At 46.6% G+C, this 17,918-nt stretch overlaps 1 protein-coding gene across 7 annotated transcripts in view; it reads right to left on the reverse strand.

Annotated features, from left to right (window-relative positions):
• The window catches only part of SSH2 (slingshot protein phosphatase 2), a 103,942-nt gene that overhangs the window by 18,203 nt on the left and 67,821 nt on the right, over positions 1 to 17,918 (reverse strand). For all 7 annotated transcript variants that reach the window (XM_080382473.1, XM_080382477.1, XM_080382478.1 and 4 more), the window contains 7 exons: positions 13,339 to 13,403; positions 8,456 to 8,577; positions 5,927 to 5,995; positions 5,078 to 5,143; positions 3,784 to 3,978; positions 1,854 to 1,947; positions 1,600 to 1,728 (listed from right to left, as the gene is read on the reverse strand). In XM_080382473.1, coding sequence (XP_080238599.1) covers positions 1,600 to 1,728; positions 1,854 to 1,947; positions 3,784 to 3,978; positions 5,078 to 5,143; positions 5,927 to 5,995; positions 8,456 to 8,577; positions 13,339 to 13,403 — 740 coding nt within the window. The remainder of the gene's footprint in view (positions 1 to 1,599; positions 1,729 to 1,853; positions 1,948 to 3,783; positions 3,979 to 5,077; positions 5,144 to 5,926; positions 5,996 to 8,455; positions 8,578 to 13,338; positions 13,404 to 17,918) is intronic.

Below are 17,918 nucleotides of genomic sequence, written 5' to 3' on the forward strand. Positions count from 1 at the left end.
CCGTGGTAGCCCAGATTTCAACAGAATCTGTTGCCTTCAGCCAGAGATCAGCTCAATCCCAGAAAATTCCAGAGCTGTGCACAATCTGAAGGATGACTATGGGGGGCTCTTGCTATTCAGTACCTGCCAACAAACATATTTTGATCCCCGACATATTTACCCTGGACCCCAGACTTAGTTATCTTCACATTGTCTCTTTCTGACTAAGAAAGAATAATCCAGTTCAGGCTTGGGAACCACCAGTTTCCACAGGTATGGAGAACAATGCTGCAGCGGTGAAAGCCATTTCTCCTGTCCTCTGATCCACAATCAACAACATCATCAGGTCTCTTCTTTCCTGCCTTGTTATTTTAGCACTCCCCAAGTGGGATCCTGCAGGGCTCCTGCCTCGGTGCCTCCCAGAGGCCTCACTGTACCACTCTGCCCTGCAGTATACATGTTCCTGAACGAAGCTGGTGCCCAGTCCCAGCAGCACTGCTCCTCACTGCAGGCTGCTGCTTTGCAAATACTTCTATTCCACACATCAGCTGCAGCTCCTCTCCCTGGTGCTGCTGGCAAGCCTTGTTTTAAAGGTCTTGCTGCTATTAAATGCACTCAGAGCCAAGACACCAAGCCCTGCAGCAGACTAAACTGCCTGTACTGCTTTTGACTAGCACTGTAAGCCTGTAACAGGACTCTTTCTCTGAAGAACACATAGTCTGCAAAAAAAGTCTGTTACATCGTAGGTACTTTTAAGTTTCTTGGCCCTACCCCGCCACAGTTTCTTGGGAGTGCTCACACTAACATACACCAACCCTTCTGAGCCAAGGCACTAAGCTTCAGGAGACTGGGAGAGGCCCTCTTCATTTGGAAAGACCAGCTGGTCCAAGAGGAATGGCTTTGTTTAAAGTTGAGCCAACCTTGTAGGCTAGACAGCCCAACCAAACCTGTGTCCGTTGCTTCAGGGCTGGGAAATCTTGTGGAGCGCTGACTCACCAGAAGGAGGTGCAGTAATTAAGACAGGCCCCAGCAGCAATGAAAGGCAACTAAGCAAGCGAAACATTAAAAGGCGAAATGTTTATGTTTCCTTAAGTGACTTATCTCCAGGATTCTTCGTTAAGCTCCTCTGTTTCTTCTGAGTCACATGAACGCAGAGCTTTCCATGTTACAAGAGTGTCATTCCACCTGAACGTTCAGCAGCTTTCCCCAGCGGCTCCCCTCCCTCTTTGCTGTAGTTATGCCCTTCCCAAACACATTTATACTCCAAGAACTCGGTGTGTAGGTACTCTGGACAGTGAAAGCTAAAAAACTGGTCTTACATCAATGGAAACAGCCCTGAAAAGTGGTTATAATTAAGACTTTTTCCCTTCCATCCTCTAGTGACAGGGTCTACAGCTTGGCAGGTTTAGTTTAGTGGCTGGTAAAGTGTAGTACAGCCAAGAATGGGCCAGGCTACCCCTGTTCCGTAGCACTGGTGTCTTGCTTAAGTGTACATGACCTCAGGACCAGCCAATCTCTCCTTCAGTGTTCCTTTCAGTTCCTCCAGAGGCCCCTGTGTCAACCAAGACACAGTGAGAAGTGTTAAGCATTGTTTACTCTTGAATTCACTGTTGGACTTACCAAAAAGACATGATCAAATATCTGCGTGGGGCTGTCCATCTGCCCAAGGATCACTATCATTTCATTGTCAATGAACTCTTTGAACTCTCGCAGGTTACAGACCATCTGCATCTCCAGCTCGGTGCGTATCTGGGTGGGGAGGAGGAACACGGGGAAGCCATGTGAAGTTTTTGTTTTGGCTTTTCTTCATGGCATAAAGTACGGAGCTCTCCAGTTTGCCCAACAGCACTTCCAGCTGCTCCCTCACCACTCACCTCTTTTGACGTGATGTTCTCCAGATCTTTCTGCATCATGATCTCCCTTAACTTAGTTTTAATTAGCCGTTCCGTGCGCTCCCGCTCAGTTGGGCTATCAGAAGAAAGCAACAGTCACTGGGATGGGAAACAAACTGGTCTCATGGCACTTTTTAAACAGGTTCTGTATAGACTGGATACTCTGCAGAGCCTCAGATACTCACACTATTTCCCCCAAGTACGTCCTCAGCTGGAAGGAATCCAGGTGACTGTAAAGCCCAGTTTAGATTCCCAGTTGTATATGAAAGAGACCAACTGAATACTCCTAATCCATTGTAGTCATCCAGAGAACCTCTGGTATTTGGTAAAATTTAAATTGGGAAGGCTGCATTATACTCTCTGGAGCAGTATGTAAGCTGCCCCCTACCTTTCTTGGAAAGGTAACAGCTCCATAGCTCCTTACATGGAGAGACAAGAGCAGCTAAGCCTCTGTGCATTCCTCCAGCCTCTGCTGCCAGGGGCCTTATCACCAGCTGCAAAAATAGCCTGACTAACACCAGGGGAAGCTGCAGCAGAGCAGCAGCACAAATCTGTCTCACCCATCATCTTTAGAAGGGACCCAGCAGTAACGTCGTGCACTACCTTTCCGTTCCTCTGGAAGGCTGCCAGGACGGTGACTACACAGACACTTCTCTGCTTTACAACTGTCCCACTGGTGGTTCACAAAAATCATCAAAGTTCCTGGTCCTTTTAACCTCACGCACTATTTCAGGAATCAATTAAGAGAACGTCGTCTAGGTGTCCCCAGGAAATCATTCACTTGCTGCACCAGTGAAAGGGTGGGTTACATAGAATTTATATGTGAAAAGCTACAAGAGAATATTAAATTGACAGCCTGCCAAAACTTCTCAGCCACCCTCCTTGTACATTAAAAAACAATCAAGTGTGAGACTTGTTCACAGCTGAACAACTGCTTACTGTTATTATTCACTCCCTGAACTCCAACAACAGGAAATATCTGAGAGCGTAAATCAACCAATGGCACTATTATACTGGGAAAGCAGCTGGGGCTAGTCAAGTCATTTCTTCGACTACAAAACGGGCAACTAAGCCCTCACACTTGGCACCACATCTGGACACAGACTATCTTTGCGGTTATATGGTATCAGTACCATCAGCAATTACTAATTACAGGGGCTGTAAACCTTGAATGTTGATACAGCCTATAAATTTTGCCTTGCCAAACTGTCTACCTATCTACCTCAGCCACTGATTTGGACCATATATCACCAGACATCCAAGCACTTAGCTGGAGACAGCTTGGGATCTATACACTGTCCCATTCCCCACTTGCAGAACTCCTTGGAATGATGAAAAACTACATTGCTCTTTGTCCCCATTCTCAGGTGTATCAGATGGATGCCCAGGAGGATGCTTCTGAGCTCACAGTCTCAGAAGTCCACATATAAACACTTCACTTTACAGCAAAATGAACTAAGGGAAAAAAAAAAAGACCATGTTACTCTAAAGATGTGCTCAGACATGTGCCAGTGTAAGAGCAAAGTCCAGAGAAACCTGTTCCTTCCAGGAGACACCAGGCCTGGAAACCAGAGAAGAGAAAACCAGTGAAGAGGAAGGCCTCGGTACTAGAGTACACCACACCTCTCTCTCACTAGTAACACGGGACTTAACTTGCAGAAGCAAATGTGTGTGAGCCTAAAGCCCAAGGTAAACAACTAGACTGAAAAGAGAGGCTGGAGGGAGCCCCAGGGAGCTAAACTTCCAGTGCTGGTGTTTGCCTAACCAGAGGTCTGGTTATTACCCGGAACAGGAAACCTCTCCTCATTAATACCTAATTAAGAGCAGTCTCCTGTGGAAACCATCTCCTCATTTGGAGACTGCAGTGCTTGACAGCCACATGCTTTGGTTCAGCAGAGCCAGACCCACTTACACGTCAGTGAAGAGGGCGGGTGAGTCGGGCCGGTGGGACTGGACATCTTGCATGGCATTCCACTCGTTGACTGATGACTGGTCCGAGTTGATATGGCTCTCATAGTAACTGACCCATGTGAGGAAGAGGCTCCCTGGGTAGTAATTGTTGATCCGTGCCACCTCACAAGCTTTATGTAAACTCTGCAGAGCAGACCTAGAAAGGGAAAAATACTTGCAGGGTTATAATTTCTTCCTCAGGCTGATACCAAGCACAAAGCAGCAGCCAAATCCAGGATGCTGCCCTGCAAGAGTGGGGATAATCCATGCTGCAAGAGTTTCCATGTCTTAAGTGAAGTATGCTAAAGTAAACCTGGATAGCAGCAATGGCGCCCACAATTCAGAGGGCACCTGTGTCTGGCTCCAGAAACTGCTACCATTACCTAAGTCATAACTAAGATGCACACAGTTTGTGTCCAAGACAGGATGCTCTGACAGCTCCTACTGCGCCATCAGCTCCCCTGCGTGCAGAGCAGGGACTCCCAGGAATCAGACATGGCAAGCTGCACAACGAGGGGCTTAGGGCTTGACTTTACTAAGGTGTTTAGGTGTTTGCCCTCTCTGACTGCACAAGGGATGTTAGAAGTTTCTTCAGCTGCTGCTGGGAAACAAATCCGGCCCTCCTATTTTTAGCTTGTTTTAAATCTTTGACTGGGATCAGAAGGATCCAGGTCAAAATCACTGGAGTGACACAGTAGCATGACACCCTGACAGGCAATGTATTTCTGCAATGTAAAGAAGCTTGAGCCAGAAATACTTTCATGGCCACCACATTCTTACATGAGCCACCCTAAAAGGAAAGAAAAATGCAGGCAGCTTCTCTTTCCTTCTCGCTATCACAATGAACATGTCTCAGCAGAGACAGAGACTTCTAAAATATGCACAGGGTGTATTTCCTTATTTATGACAAATAAAAAAATTTAAAAACATTTCAAACATATGCTCAAAGCAATTTACTTTGGAGAGATTCAAAGCAGCAGGCCTTTGCAAGGAAAATTACCCTATTCCTTCCTGTCCCCAGCTGAGACCAAGGCAGGGCTGCAGCAGTATTATAAACTCACTGCTGTACACCAGCACTTGCGTGGTTTTCTTTCTTTGGTATCAAACTTCCTTCCCCATCTCTGAATGAGACTTCTGGCTGCCTGAGTAGGTCTCAAGATACCAGTAACGACAAGCAGCACCTGCTTTTTAAAAGCTCAAGCAGCCAGAACACCTTGGAAAAAGGATGGCTGGTACGGATTATAGTAAGTACTTACCACATCGCCTGTACAGACACTGGCTTGAATATATGAACCCTGTTATCTGTTGATACGCTGAAGCCTCTGGTGAGAAGAAAAAAAAGACACAGTAAAAATGTATCCCAAAAGCCACTTTTTAGTTAATAACTGATAGTTTGTAGCACATTAGAACAGCAAAGGACTAGCCCTAAGCACACACTGCCAAGTTCAGCTAGCCAACAGATCAAAATAGCATGCTAAAAGCTCTAAGATAACTTTTTTAAGCAGCTGCTGTTTGGGAACAAAACTAAGACAGTGGGACAGTGCTGGGCTGTGCTGTTTACCTTGGCAACACAAATTCAGTGCCACAGCTGGGAGCAACAGAGTCCCGCTAAAGTGATCCTGGGGCAGCTACCAAGGAAAGAAAAGTCATTCCACGCACTGCACTGGACAGCCTTTGTGACTGGCACAAACAGGAGTCTGCAAGTCAGGTGTCTATTTGGCACAGAAACATCATTCTTATTTTATGTTCTGCCGAATGCTGCCTGCTACAAGCGTGATGGAGGAACACATAATAGGATCCCTTTAAGGAGCTTTCACTACACACCCACTCGCCAGTAAAAGCTCCTTTACTCCAGCTTAAACACACACATAAGCCACTGTCTCTGTGTGTGTTTATGCACAGATAAGTCAATTATTGGTGTTCCCTGCCACAACCACTGTTATTTAGGGTGTTTGAGCCTACTAACCTGATACAGGTCAACAGCAGAAGGTCTGCTGGACCTGTAAGGGCTCTGCAATCATTCGAATCCTTCCCCATACACCGTGCTGTAAGTTCACACACGGAGACCCTCTGCTATTGACCTAGAATATACAAAAGACACTCACCCATCCCCATCCAGGTGGATCAAGGTGTCACTCCACAGCGGCAGCACCAAGCCCATTGTACAAGTGCTACTGTAGTAAGAAAGAGATTGTCAGCCCATCTACTACAGCACCATGGTGTGACTTTAATTTCACAACAATGGTTGCATATTAGAAAAGAGAAAGAAAAATCCCACTGTTGCTTCAGGGACAAACAGTGCCAGTGTTGCTCTACAGGTGTCTGTCAAGGATCATTAACCAGATACAGGGTACAGCAGTGCTCTTTCAAGCAGGCTTAAAGGGTTAACATATGCCCAGGAGAAGAGCAAACAGGATTCAGAAGCAGCAGGCTTTGTGCGGAAGGTCAAAGGGGGCTCACAGTCTTCAGTCAGCTCAAGGCTTTCTTTACAGATTAGTACCTCTCAGGCTCAAGTGGTTTGGTTCTAGCTCTGATTTTGCAATCCACAGCTTTGTTTTCTTGTTTGTCCCTCAGCCACAGCTGCTGGGAACCGGGATCAGTGTAGTGTAATAGCAGGGTGACTGGCAGCGTGATAGGTTAGCAATCACAGCCTATCACCCGTTGTTGACACTGGCCCCTTCTTTGCCCTCCCACACCTTGAGGATGAGCACAACGGCCAGCCGAGACAAGACACGTCTTGGCAATCCCACTCCTCTCTCAGCTGCTTTGACCTCTTTGCCCTCACAGTCACCTGCTTTCTGTAAGGCTGAGCAAGAAGCCAAGTTAAAAGCAGAAGTCAAGCAATGGAAAAAAAGGCAGGGGTGGGGGAACCCCAACACAACCTGCACCAGGTTGTCAAATAAAAAAGTTGAATCTCATAAAGCTGTAAAATTGGTCCATAATCAAAGCAGCATCTTGCAGAAGAACTGGATTCAATTGTCTCCTGCTCTCATGCTTTGCAGGAAGCTGCTCTCAGATTTTCACAAGCCGTACCACCTGCAGCAGCCTGTGCGGCTCCTGAGGAGTGGGGGAAAAGAGTGAGACTCCAGGCTTCAGACGGTCAGCAGACACGAAGCCCTGTAAACGCACATGCTTCGGAGTGACTGGTGCCCAGCACAAGGAGACACTGTGGCATGCAGCTATTTCTGTTGACAACATGAGATGAGCTCATGGAAAGATGTGTTTTTAAAAGGCTTCCCAAGGTGCCCAGGGTATTTTTAGTGATACTGTTCAGCAAGCACTTATCAGAGACCATAGCAACAAGTCTACATTGAGTTATAAATACCAAGTGGGGTAGGGGAGGGTGTATCAGACTGACCATCCAGAACCTCAGTAACTCTAGCAGAAAGCTAAAACGACCCCGCTATGTTATTAGAGACTGAATACCAGTGAGCTCTCAGTTATCAAAGGTGGCTGTGCTGGGATATCACAGCCAACAGCAAGTTCCAAGCTCACAGCAACCTGTGTAAGGACAAGTTATTCTTACCCTACCACAAGAGCATCTCTGAGCTACAGCTGTGCATACATGCACAGGAAGGGAGCCAGGAGCCAGTGGCAGCATCATGCTGGTCCCTCTTTTTAGCAGGCATCACTTGAGCTAAGCATCCAAACCAAGCTGCCTGAAATTAAGCACAGTGACTGTTGTGATCAGCAGGCTGTATGGAAGGCAATTTCTTAGCCAAACAGTTCAAAAGTATTTTCTAGTGACCCTGCCAACTACCTGAAAGTAATTTCTTTCAACTAGGGTCAAAAGCAAGGCTCATTCCTTGCTGACAACACATACAAAGCTGTGCTAGAAGTAAGCACATGTACAAAACCTTTCAAAATAATTTGATTATCTAGGTGATTCTTTCCCCATATAGGCCAAAGTTTATTTACAACTCTTTTTCTTAGGAGAGTCATGTGCCTACATGCCCTCCCTAAAGCACCCAGTGTCCCCTTCTAGATGTGAAGCTTCTGCCCCTGAAGCTGCTGGGGTGCTGCCTCCTGGCTTACAGTCACTCCAGCAGCCACCGCTGCTTCCCAGCCCCGTTCTGCAACCTTTTGGAGAGGTTAGCAGCAATTTCAATGAACAAAGCAAAAGCACTAAACCCTGATGACACACTGATGCCTGGAGAGAGCACACGTTGTGTTAGATTTGCCATCAGCAACCCCGACATGCCCATCAGGCCCTCTGTGTCATGACCTTGGCAAAGGGCTGCCTGACAGTCACTTTCTTATTAGCTGCTCTCCTGAACCCTGATGTCCAGCTTCTTTAATTGCAGCTTCTTTCTTTGCATGCAAGCTGTCCCTGTGCAGCGCTTGGGGACCTCGCCATTCAGAGACACTTAAAGGCACTTAACGTCCTCACACAAGCCTGAGGCTCAGAGGAATGAAGGAAACACTGACCTGCACACCTGCACTGTTGCCTTCCCATGTGCCACCTCCTTTCAAGAAATAAAAGGGGAATTCTGGATCTCAAGGAAGGTGTTAGGCTGGAAAATCTGAAGCAGTCTATCCCCAGAAAGCACGGACACCAGACAGTGATATTTCCTACACTTGACTCGATATATGGGTGAACACAAGGACTCCCCCAACCTGGACACTGTGAGTACCTGTCATTGGAAGAGAAATCCATTCCTAGGACAATGCTCTCTTCGGTGTCTTGTCTGCCGTTGGTGGACACTACCACCATGTATCTAGTGCGGTTCTGGTAGGTACTTTCCAGTCTTACAGCCTGAAGAAAGGAATGGGAGAGATCAGCAGCGCAGCCAGCAAAACACACATCGTTACCTTTACAAGCCACTTTTTCATGCTGAGTGACAGGCGCAGAAGCAGTGATGCAGTTTGCACTAGTACGAATGACCCATACTTCTCAGCTGGGTAACCAGCAGAAGAGGGAGAAGCAACGTACTCACATAATGCTTTCCCCAAACGCTAGGATGTTCCTGGTGCCTTCTGCACACCTTGCTGCAGGCCTGTGCTGTCCCACCAAGGCTGCGTTTAAAGAGCAGCCTAGGAGGCTGGCTGCCAAGTCCTCTGACTGGTCCCAGTCTGGACAGCTTCATGGAGCGTTATGCATTCAACGAGACAGACGGGTCTTGAATGTACTCTCACTTCTCAGAGGGCTTTGTCTAAAGAGCTAGGGCTCTCCTTTAAACTACTGTGGGCTACAACAGCTCCAATGAGACTCCTTCCACCACCTTCCCAGGCAGCGGGACGGACAACTAGAATCTAATTCACATGTGGTTTCCTGCTGGTCCTTTGAATTCTTCTAGCAACTTCTCCAGTGCAGAAGCAACCTTACTGCCTTACATCTGGCCCCTGTTACTGAGCTGTACCCCCAGCTGGATTCAGACTTCCCAGAAATGGTGAGTGTCATAGTGCCTTACTGCTCCTACCACAACTGCATGTACCCTCGTGCCAAAAGTGAGCTCTGGCAAGACTGGAGGATGCCTAAACTTCATCCCAGGCTCCCTCAAATCAGATACTACTGACAGCATTCAGAAAGCAGCTGTGCAGCTAAGTTGTGAATGTCAGGCCAACACTAAAGCTCCTGAAAGGCTACAGTGAAACATAATGCTCCTCCAGAAGCCACGAGGAAGTAAGAACTGAAGCAACTCCAGCAAGTCTTCTTACAGCCAGACTGCTGGTTAGCGAGGAGCACAGTGAAGGGAGCCCAGCATTGCAAGTTTTGCCTATGAACATCTGCAGCAGGCAGCCTTTACTTGCAGTGCTTTTTGGACTCTGTTCTAAGCCATGTGCAGTTGTTTTCATCACACGATCCCAACTAGAGAAACTAGGACATCCCTAGAAAGGCAGTGTCTTAATTATGTATACTGAACCTTAACTTTGGACGGCCTAATCCGACCCTGAGACGCTGTCTGGCCTCTGTGTTTACCACAGCTAAACTGCTTCTTGAACTTTGAGCAGGGCCTGCAGAGAGCACACATGGGCGAGGAGGAGCCGCCACAGCCCAGCCTTGCCCGCTGCTGCGGACAGACACCTGCCTGCTGCGACGGGACCTAACTGTAGAATTCCTCGTGACCCAACAGCTGAAGTTCCAAGCAGTGTTTGACATCATTTCCAAACTGAACCTGAATTCCTCAAACACCAGCAGTGCCCCCCCAGCCACTGCTTGCATAGATTTCTTGGTGGCCCACCGGAGTTCACGACAGTTTAAACAGTCATTTTATCCTTACAAAAAAAAAAAAAAAGCTCACCAAACACCTGTTGGGTGGGATCTCTCAGGAGTAGGCTGCTTTTCCTAATATGTTCCTTTAGTTCTTTCTAACCTGGTCTTGAGACCAGCACGGCACCAGCTTAGAGGAAACCCCTTCTCGCACCTCACCTGTCTGCTAGCCAGTAAGTCTCGGCCACAAGACGTGGCAGTCTACACCAAAGGTTAAAACAGCACATGGCAGCTGAAACGGAGCGTGCTATTTCACCGGGGTGCTCTATCGCAGGAGACTATGCTGAGCGCAGCAGGGAAAGCTTCCCAGTGGCGTTGCAGGGAGCAGGAGCTCTAGTGATGGGGCAGAACAGCAAGTGCAGGCAGGAGACTGTTGACTGCGTCTTCTAGATACGTCCAACGGGACCGAAGACTAACAGAAACTACCCAAATGCTGATGCCAGCAGACAGATGTGCTCCGTACAGCGAAAGACTGTGCCCCACCCCATCTTTTTAGGATAAGTCATGCTAAAACCAGCCTTATTTTCCTTCTTGTTCCTTGAGTCACTGGAATTCCTTTGGGAACATGAAGGATCAAAGTGGTCAGTCCTTCAAGGTGTGAATTCTGCCAAAGGCGGCTGTTTCTACAACTAACACTTGTAGCAAAACAGAAAGGGTGCTCTTCAACCTAGAAGAGCAAGCAGTCACCAAGGTCTTGGTGGTTAAAGTCATTATCTACATCAGAAACAAAACCTCAAACAGAAGCACAGACTTGCCTAAAATGGGGGCAGGCAGACAACAGCTGCCCTGTGTCTGGGGCGTCCGCACACCAGTTCTGTTCCGCTTCTCCTGAGGACAGTCCAGCAGCAAGAGGATTACCATAATCTAACTTACTTTGCTAAACCAATTTGGCTAGCGGTAAGGGGAAGTGTGGTCTTAACGCAAGACCCTTTAGAACATGGCTAGACAAACAGCGACCAAAGGTCACGTAGCTTCAGGTCAGTGGGGTGGGATTTTCAGAGGGCCAATTAAGAGAAACAGGGCATGGCTTACTGTGGCTTTCTAGATTCTACACTTACCACAAAGCAAAGAACCATGACTGGAGCAGATAATGTGTTTTGCAAAATTCGCTAGAATAATAAACGAGCAAACTTGACACTGTAAACCAGCCAATCTCAGAAGTTACTATTAGAGCTCCAACATGCCCATCAAATCACAAATTGGTCTCTCACTTTTTCATTAAGCACTAGTTCATACGCTCACCTGACAGCAGGAGGACACCACATAAGTGGTCTGATAGCTTTTAAATGAAGGTATTTGAAATCCCAGTCCACCTAGGGAGGATGGCCTAGCTTCAGGGACTGTGATGAGATGGAAGGTTCTGCCTCAACTGCTCATCTACACAGACCTAGCTTTCTCCTCAGTGTAGGAAGGTTATTTATAGTCTGTTCATGAGCAAGTCTTTCCCTGTAGTCCTTTCAGGGCCAGCAACATTTTTCTTAGTTTTAGGCTCACCTAAACATAAGCCAACTTTATCTTCTGCTGCATTCTGTTTCATCAGAAGTGTGATGTGGTATCTTGCCAGCCCTTATGAACAGCACATTCCAAGAAGTAAGTCCATAGTGACCTTTCATCTTTTTCTTGCTACATGATAGTAGGTGTTTCATACACACTTCTCATTGGGATATTTGATTTGATGACAAAAAAAAGTGCCCAGCTTCCTGAAGTCTTCTTTTATTACTGAACACGTATAAGTGAACAAGTCCCCACCCTGCTGAGCAACAGGAATAGGTTCAATCAGTTTGTACTCTTCACTCATTTTCCTCCTTCCTACTGATCTTACACTGGTACCATTGCTCTAATCCTGCTCTCATGGAAGGCTAAAAAACTCTGCCAATAGCTCCAACAGAAACAAGAGTTGTTCCAAATGTTAAGTGTAGGTTTATAGAAGATTAGATTCCTCTGCTGCCCTCTGAGCTGTGAAGTATGCCCTCCGAATGACAGCAGCCAACACAAGAAGAGAATGCATTTCTCTCAGTACTGTTTATATTTCAAATCTCGTTTGTATCTATTATTCCATGAGAGTCTATTGCAGCTCTGCACACTCTTCGTTCGTCAAGAATCAATTAAATTCAAGTAGACTATCGAACTTAACCTCATGCAAGATTTCAGCATTCCAAATGTAGCTCCAAACAAAAGGGTTTATGTCTCAGCCCACAAAGTCCTTATTCAGCTGTTAAGGCTAATTTGTCCCAAATCACACAATGTAGCCAGTGATATTGCCGAACAATGACTTGTTCAATAGCTTCCAATGTTCTAACCCTGGCTCAGATTCTGAAAAACACTGAGAACCCCCATTCCCATCACTTTCACTGAAATTTTAGTGACAGCAAGGCGTGCCTGACAAAGTTTAGGAGTAGGTCCTTCAGTTTGCTTACGGCATGTTATTTTCGCTGGTCATTTTTAAAGTTAAAGCATTCCATAGTAATCTTGACTGTTTCCTAGCATTACTCATACCATCAGTCCAGCTCCAGCACAGCTCAGGAGGATTCATCAAACAAGAGGTGCCAGAATAACACCTCTGATGCTGGCAGTCCTACTTTGGGCATACGTTGCTAAGATCCACCAAGACAACACAGGAAAGAAACTTCAGGCTAAGTGGTGAGAGGTGCAGATACACTCATGCCTGACCTTGTAGAGCACTTCAACATGTCCTAAACAAATTCCTCACTGCTCTTCTTTGGCTTCTAGAGGTCTTTAGGACTGCATATCAATGCTATAAACAGCAATGTCTAATTTTCATCACATCATTATAGGAGGCAACAATCCAGAAAGCAGAAAGAAAAGGTTCAATATAGGTGCATAGGTACACAGGGATCCTACATGCTCCTTCCTGATAAGCCATGGCCTTTTGGGATGCAACAAGTTAGGAGAGTAGTGAGGAACACAACTGATGTGGAAGGGCAGGTGTTCACACTGGTCAGACGTAAGTCACCTACTCTTGATTTAAATAGGACATCAAGCTAATTTACCCAGCTTGTCCGACAATTGTTACACTACTTTTCCAGAGCATACGTACTCAGTATTTGGTTCAAATGCACTCTTCCAGCCATACAACTTCTCTCACCGAACAACCAAATAAGCACGCCTTTCATAATTAGCTGCTTTTCCACCTTTGTGGTTGCAAAGAAGACTCCCCAAACCCGCTGATGAAACCACTCAAACACACGTACACCACTGCTTTCACGAGTTATGCAGGTGTATTTGTCAAGTGGAGCTTAACCTTTATATTTGTTAACAGCAGATAAGCAAAACCAGCCAGCTTACCAGTCTGATGTTGTCTTCTGGGCGGAGCAGTATGAACATGGCCTGCAGGTGCTGCTGGAGATCCCCTGCAGGCAAGAGGAAAAGGTGAACACACAAAAATAGTTTTAATCACATGCAAGTTCCTGGCTGTCCAGCCAGAGCAAATGTCCACCAAGAAACCTGACACGTCACCGCAAGTGCTGTCACTTCCACCCACTCAGAGATGACAAAGCTCCATCTCTTTGTCAGCACTGCTCTTTGCTCCATGCGCTCACCTGTTGCCATCTTACCGTGCTCTGTCCTGCCAAATCCTGTTATCTTTTTAGCAGACATAAAAAGAATTTCAGTACTGTGTTCCTTTCCACGGCAAGGCAAACTAGGTAGAAATGGACCCCACCTCATGGTTCAACATCTCATTCTACCACATGCTCCAAATCAGAAATCTGCCATTTCTTTTACACAACTTAAATGCAAAACTACGTGAAAAATCAAACATCTACAATCTTTCCTAGAAAATGCTTGCTACACTTCTACTGGTGAGGCTGAGGAAAACTGAGAGAAAAAAAAAGAAGAAAATAATACCATAGTCTCATAGTAACTTTGAAGTCTTCTTAAACAGAGCCGAGTGCCCCTGGTTCCTAAAGCACCAACTATTTGAAAGACAAGTGAGATGCCTTTCTGGACTGCTCAGCACTACTCCCCTGGCCCGTAGAGAGCCAAAAGTTTCTCTGCTGAGCAAGCACATCACCTTCTGAGTGTTAGTAAGCAGTAACTCCTCCAGCAATGGGGCTGTTTTTTCAATCGTTACTTGGAAAATTAATCTGCATTCCCAGAAAGGAGATTGCAAGGCTGCCAGGTGGGTGGCACAGGCTGGCAAGCAGAGGAACCTTTACTCTCCCACCCTCTCCCGCTCCCCCCCAGACGGGAAGCTGAGTTTTGGCAACACTGCAGGGAGGAGGGCGAATGCCGAAGCAAGTATTCGGCACAAGTGGCTACGAGACCACCTCCTAGGAGGGCTGACTAACCTTCCTGACCTCCCTTTCCAATCCATCAGTGGTGCTAGAATCCATGATATTTCATGGACTCTCAGAAATAAGGAAACCTTGGACACAGAACAGCATCCAGAAGTGCCACAAAAGGGAAGGGGAAGAAAGGAAATGCTGCCCAGCAAGAGCATGGTACCTAGTTGCTGTATGATTTTTACAGCTGGTGGAACAGCAGGGCTGAAGGGCTGTGGCAGCCCCTCACCCGATGGGATGGAGGCAAGCTGGTGGGGAGTGGGCTACGCAGGACACGCCATTACCTGCTCTCCTCTTCCTTCCCCCTTGAAACACATTTCAGCATATGGCAAAGGAGTTAATGCCTTGGGGTTGAATTTTGAACTGGGGGTGGGAAAAACTGAAGCACTCTGGGGTGCTAAGGAAGTCACATACAAAGTACCAGCAGCGATGAGCACCTGAAGCTGCTTCCTGCCCCGGCACATTGTTCCCAGTGCTGAAGCGGTTGGCATGTGCCTCCCTGAACAGCAGTTAGGTAGGGAGATAGGTAACACAGGAAAGGCCTGGCCAGCTCATCCATCGGATGCCTGTCCTCCCAGGGATGCGGTGGGAGACAGGATTTCCCCATGTCGACAGCAGTGCAAAATCCTGGCAGTGCTGCTCACTTCCAGCCAGTTTCAGCTGCTAGCACGGTGGGAAGTGCTGAGAACTGTTGACCCAACAGACAAAGGTGCCTCTGCTTCAGCTGGCACCTCCTGCCTGCAGCCTGGAAGAGTCCAGCAAGTATTTGACTGAGGAGGCATTCACATGCCTGAGGCAGCCTGAAACAAAAGGTGCTTCACCTCAGTTTTTCCCTCCCCAACAGGTAACAGTTCCCACCTACTGCTGCCAGTAATTCAGCATCAGGAACCAGTTTAAGAGCTGAAATTTCCAGAATTTAAAAAACACCACCAGGACTACTGAATTATGTCAATCTTTTAAAAAGAGAGGAAGTTTCTAAGACAACCCTTTCTGCAAGGCTTGGTGTCAAGGAGCTCCACTATCCCTCATCCTCAGGAAGCTCACTGCACCCCTCTCTGATCCCCAGCCTGCCCTGCCAGCCTTGGGAGCTCCAGAGCTGCAAAGTGAAGTATCGCTTCCTTGGCCAGCTTTAATCAACTGCAGCATTTTCAGCCCCAAACACACAAGGCATTTTGTAAGCTTCCTGGATTAAGGAAAAGCAAAGGAAAGGTTTTAACATGCCAGAATCAGCACAAAGATACCACATCCTGTCCTATGAAGAGCCGTCGGCTTTGCTGGCATTCATGGCATGACTGCAGCTTCCTATCACATTGTCCAGCAATGCTTTTGTTTCCTTGAGCTGGCAGGCTAGGTGCAAAGCATCAGCTAGGGTGGGAGTTAAGAGTGATTTACAGTATCCCAGCGATGGCAACAGCCCCGGGGAAGTTACATCCTCTTCTGGCCACCTCCAGCGTTGCTGGAGTGCAAAAGCAAGCCCACCATCCTAGGGCACACAGCCCGCTTGCCAGGTGGCACAGGACCGCCCAGCAAGAGGACTGTGGACAGCTGGTACCATATCTAGTCAATCTGCCAACTTGTGATTTTCATTGCTGAAGATGATACGATTAAAGAAATGGGAATGGGTGCAAGCATTAATTATTGCCTGTCACGCATTTACTCTTTAAGCAGGATTCTAGCACCACCAGTGAATTGGAAAGGCAGGTCAGGAAGGTTAGCCAGCCTTCCTAGAAAATGCTCGTGTAGCCACTTGAAACACTATTGCATCCATAGGCAGCAATCTCATACTGGAAAGTTATGTCCGCTCTCTAACCCCATTCTAATTTTGTGTGCCAGAGATAAGTCACAACACACACATGGGAATGAAAGTTGAGCAGGGATTATCAGAGTCCAAGAAAGGAGACAGTTGCCACACACTCTGTGAGCTCACTGCCAAAGGCTGGTTCACCTCTCAGAGCCACTCTACATCACTGTTTTAATTTTGGTGGCACAGATGTTTTGCTCAGGAAGGTGACACACTGATCCCTTGGTGGCTTGGTCTGCTGGCGTATACTGTACGTTAGAAAAGTTCACAATAAAAATAAGATGGTGCACAATCTCATACAAAGGACCCTCTCTTCAGTGAGATCTCCAAGCACCATAAAAAACATACTACACCATTCACACCACTTGACAAGCAGGGAAACTGAGGAAAGAACAAGTACTGATGCTTCATTAAACCTCACCCCATAAGCCGAAGAGACAGGAATTTAAAAAGTCTTCCAAGAACAGAAAAATCCCATCCCTTAGGCAAACCAGCCTCTTCAGAACAAAACGTCTTGCTGGAAGCAATTACAACACACCGGATTTGCTTTCTTGGCAACCTGGCTTCTAAAAACTCTGGGATGATTAGAGGAGTGACTATTTTCCACCAAGGTCTCCAGATCTCAAGCAAGGCAACCACAGCAAGTAGATGAAGCAACAAGAGAGACTCAAAAGTTGTTTGCGCTGCATTGCGCAGGCTCACAAAAGCCATCCAGCAGGTCTCTGCAAGGTAAAGCCAAGACAGCGACTGCCAGGTGGAGACTGGGCTTCAGTAACGCACAGGACTTTCGAGAGATCTAAAACCAAGACAGGTCAAAATACATAAACTTCTCAAAGACTGCCGACTCTACTTTCACACTAAAGACAATTTCCCTTCAGTCTCATCCAGAAAGGCCAGCTTTAAATTAAGTTTCAGAAGAATTTGTTTTGACAACTGGTAATTAATGTATCTCACTCAAAGCAATTTGGGTAGTGCTTGTGCTATGTCTGAGTGGAAGTATGTAATTAACTGCTTTCAGACTTCAACTCTTTCTATAAAGATGTTTGTAAACAGATTTTGAGGTGGCCCAGTCATCAGGTTGGTAACTCTGCTGGATGGATTGCTGAATGACAGCCTGATGTTATCAAAGTACAAAGAAATCACCAAACCAAATCACCTTTTCGTGGTCTCTTTTTTGGCCAGCCTCTATGTATCTGTCTCTGTCCCATACACAAAAGTCTGAAGGTCCCAATGTTTGTTTTTTTCCTGTTGATTGTTTAATGGAAGGGAAAACCCCCCACACTATCTGATCCCCGTAAAACACCATCAGTGAATAAGCACCATATGAAAAACAACCTACCCTGAAATGTTTGAGTTTCATTATTCAGGCTGACTTTTCAAACAAAGGCTCTAAGCAAAACCACAAATCAAACTTTCAGCAAATAAAGGGGGTGGAATTATGACTGGCTCTGTATTACTCACTCTGCTCATGCGTCTGAAACGTCACACTGACTCTGCTCAGATGTTTCTCCTCCACCACGTAGAGGTAAGTCTCCTCCCTTTCTTCCACCGTAACTGGTTACTTTCAGATCAGGAAGAACAATTACTCATCCCTTATCATAACCTCAAGTTTCCCAGTGCAATGCATGAAGGTTTTGATGGCAATCCTCCAGCCCTTCTCTCAACAAAGATTGTAGGAGGATATTTGGAGGCAGTTGTTCTCAATTCTCTGTTATGTCATGATTACTGCCCTGATGTCACTCGCTTGTTTGATTGCGCAGGATAATCAAGAGAGTACTGAA

This window comes from Falco punctatus, assembly GCF_963210335.1.
Source record: "Falco punctatus genome assembly, chromosome: 1".
Lineage (NCBI taxonomy): Eukaryota > Metazoa > Chordata > Aves > Falconiformes > Falconidae > Falco > Falco punctatus.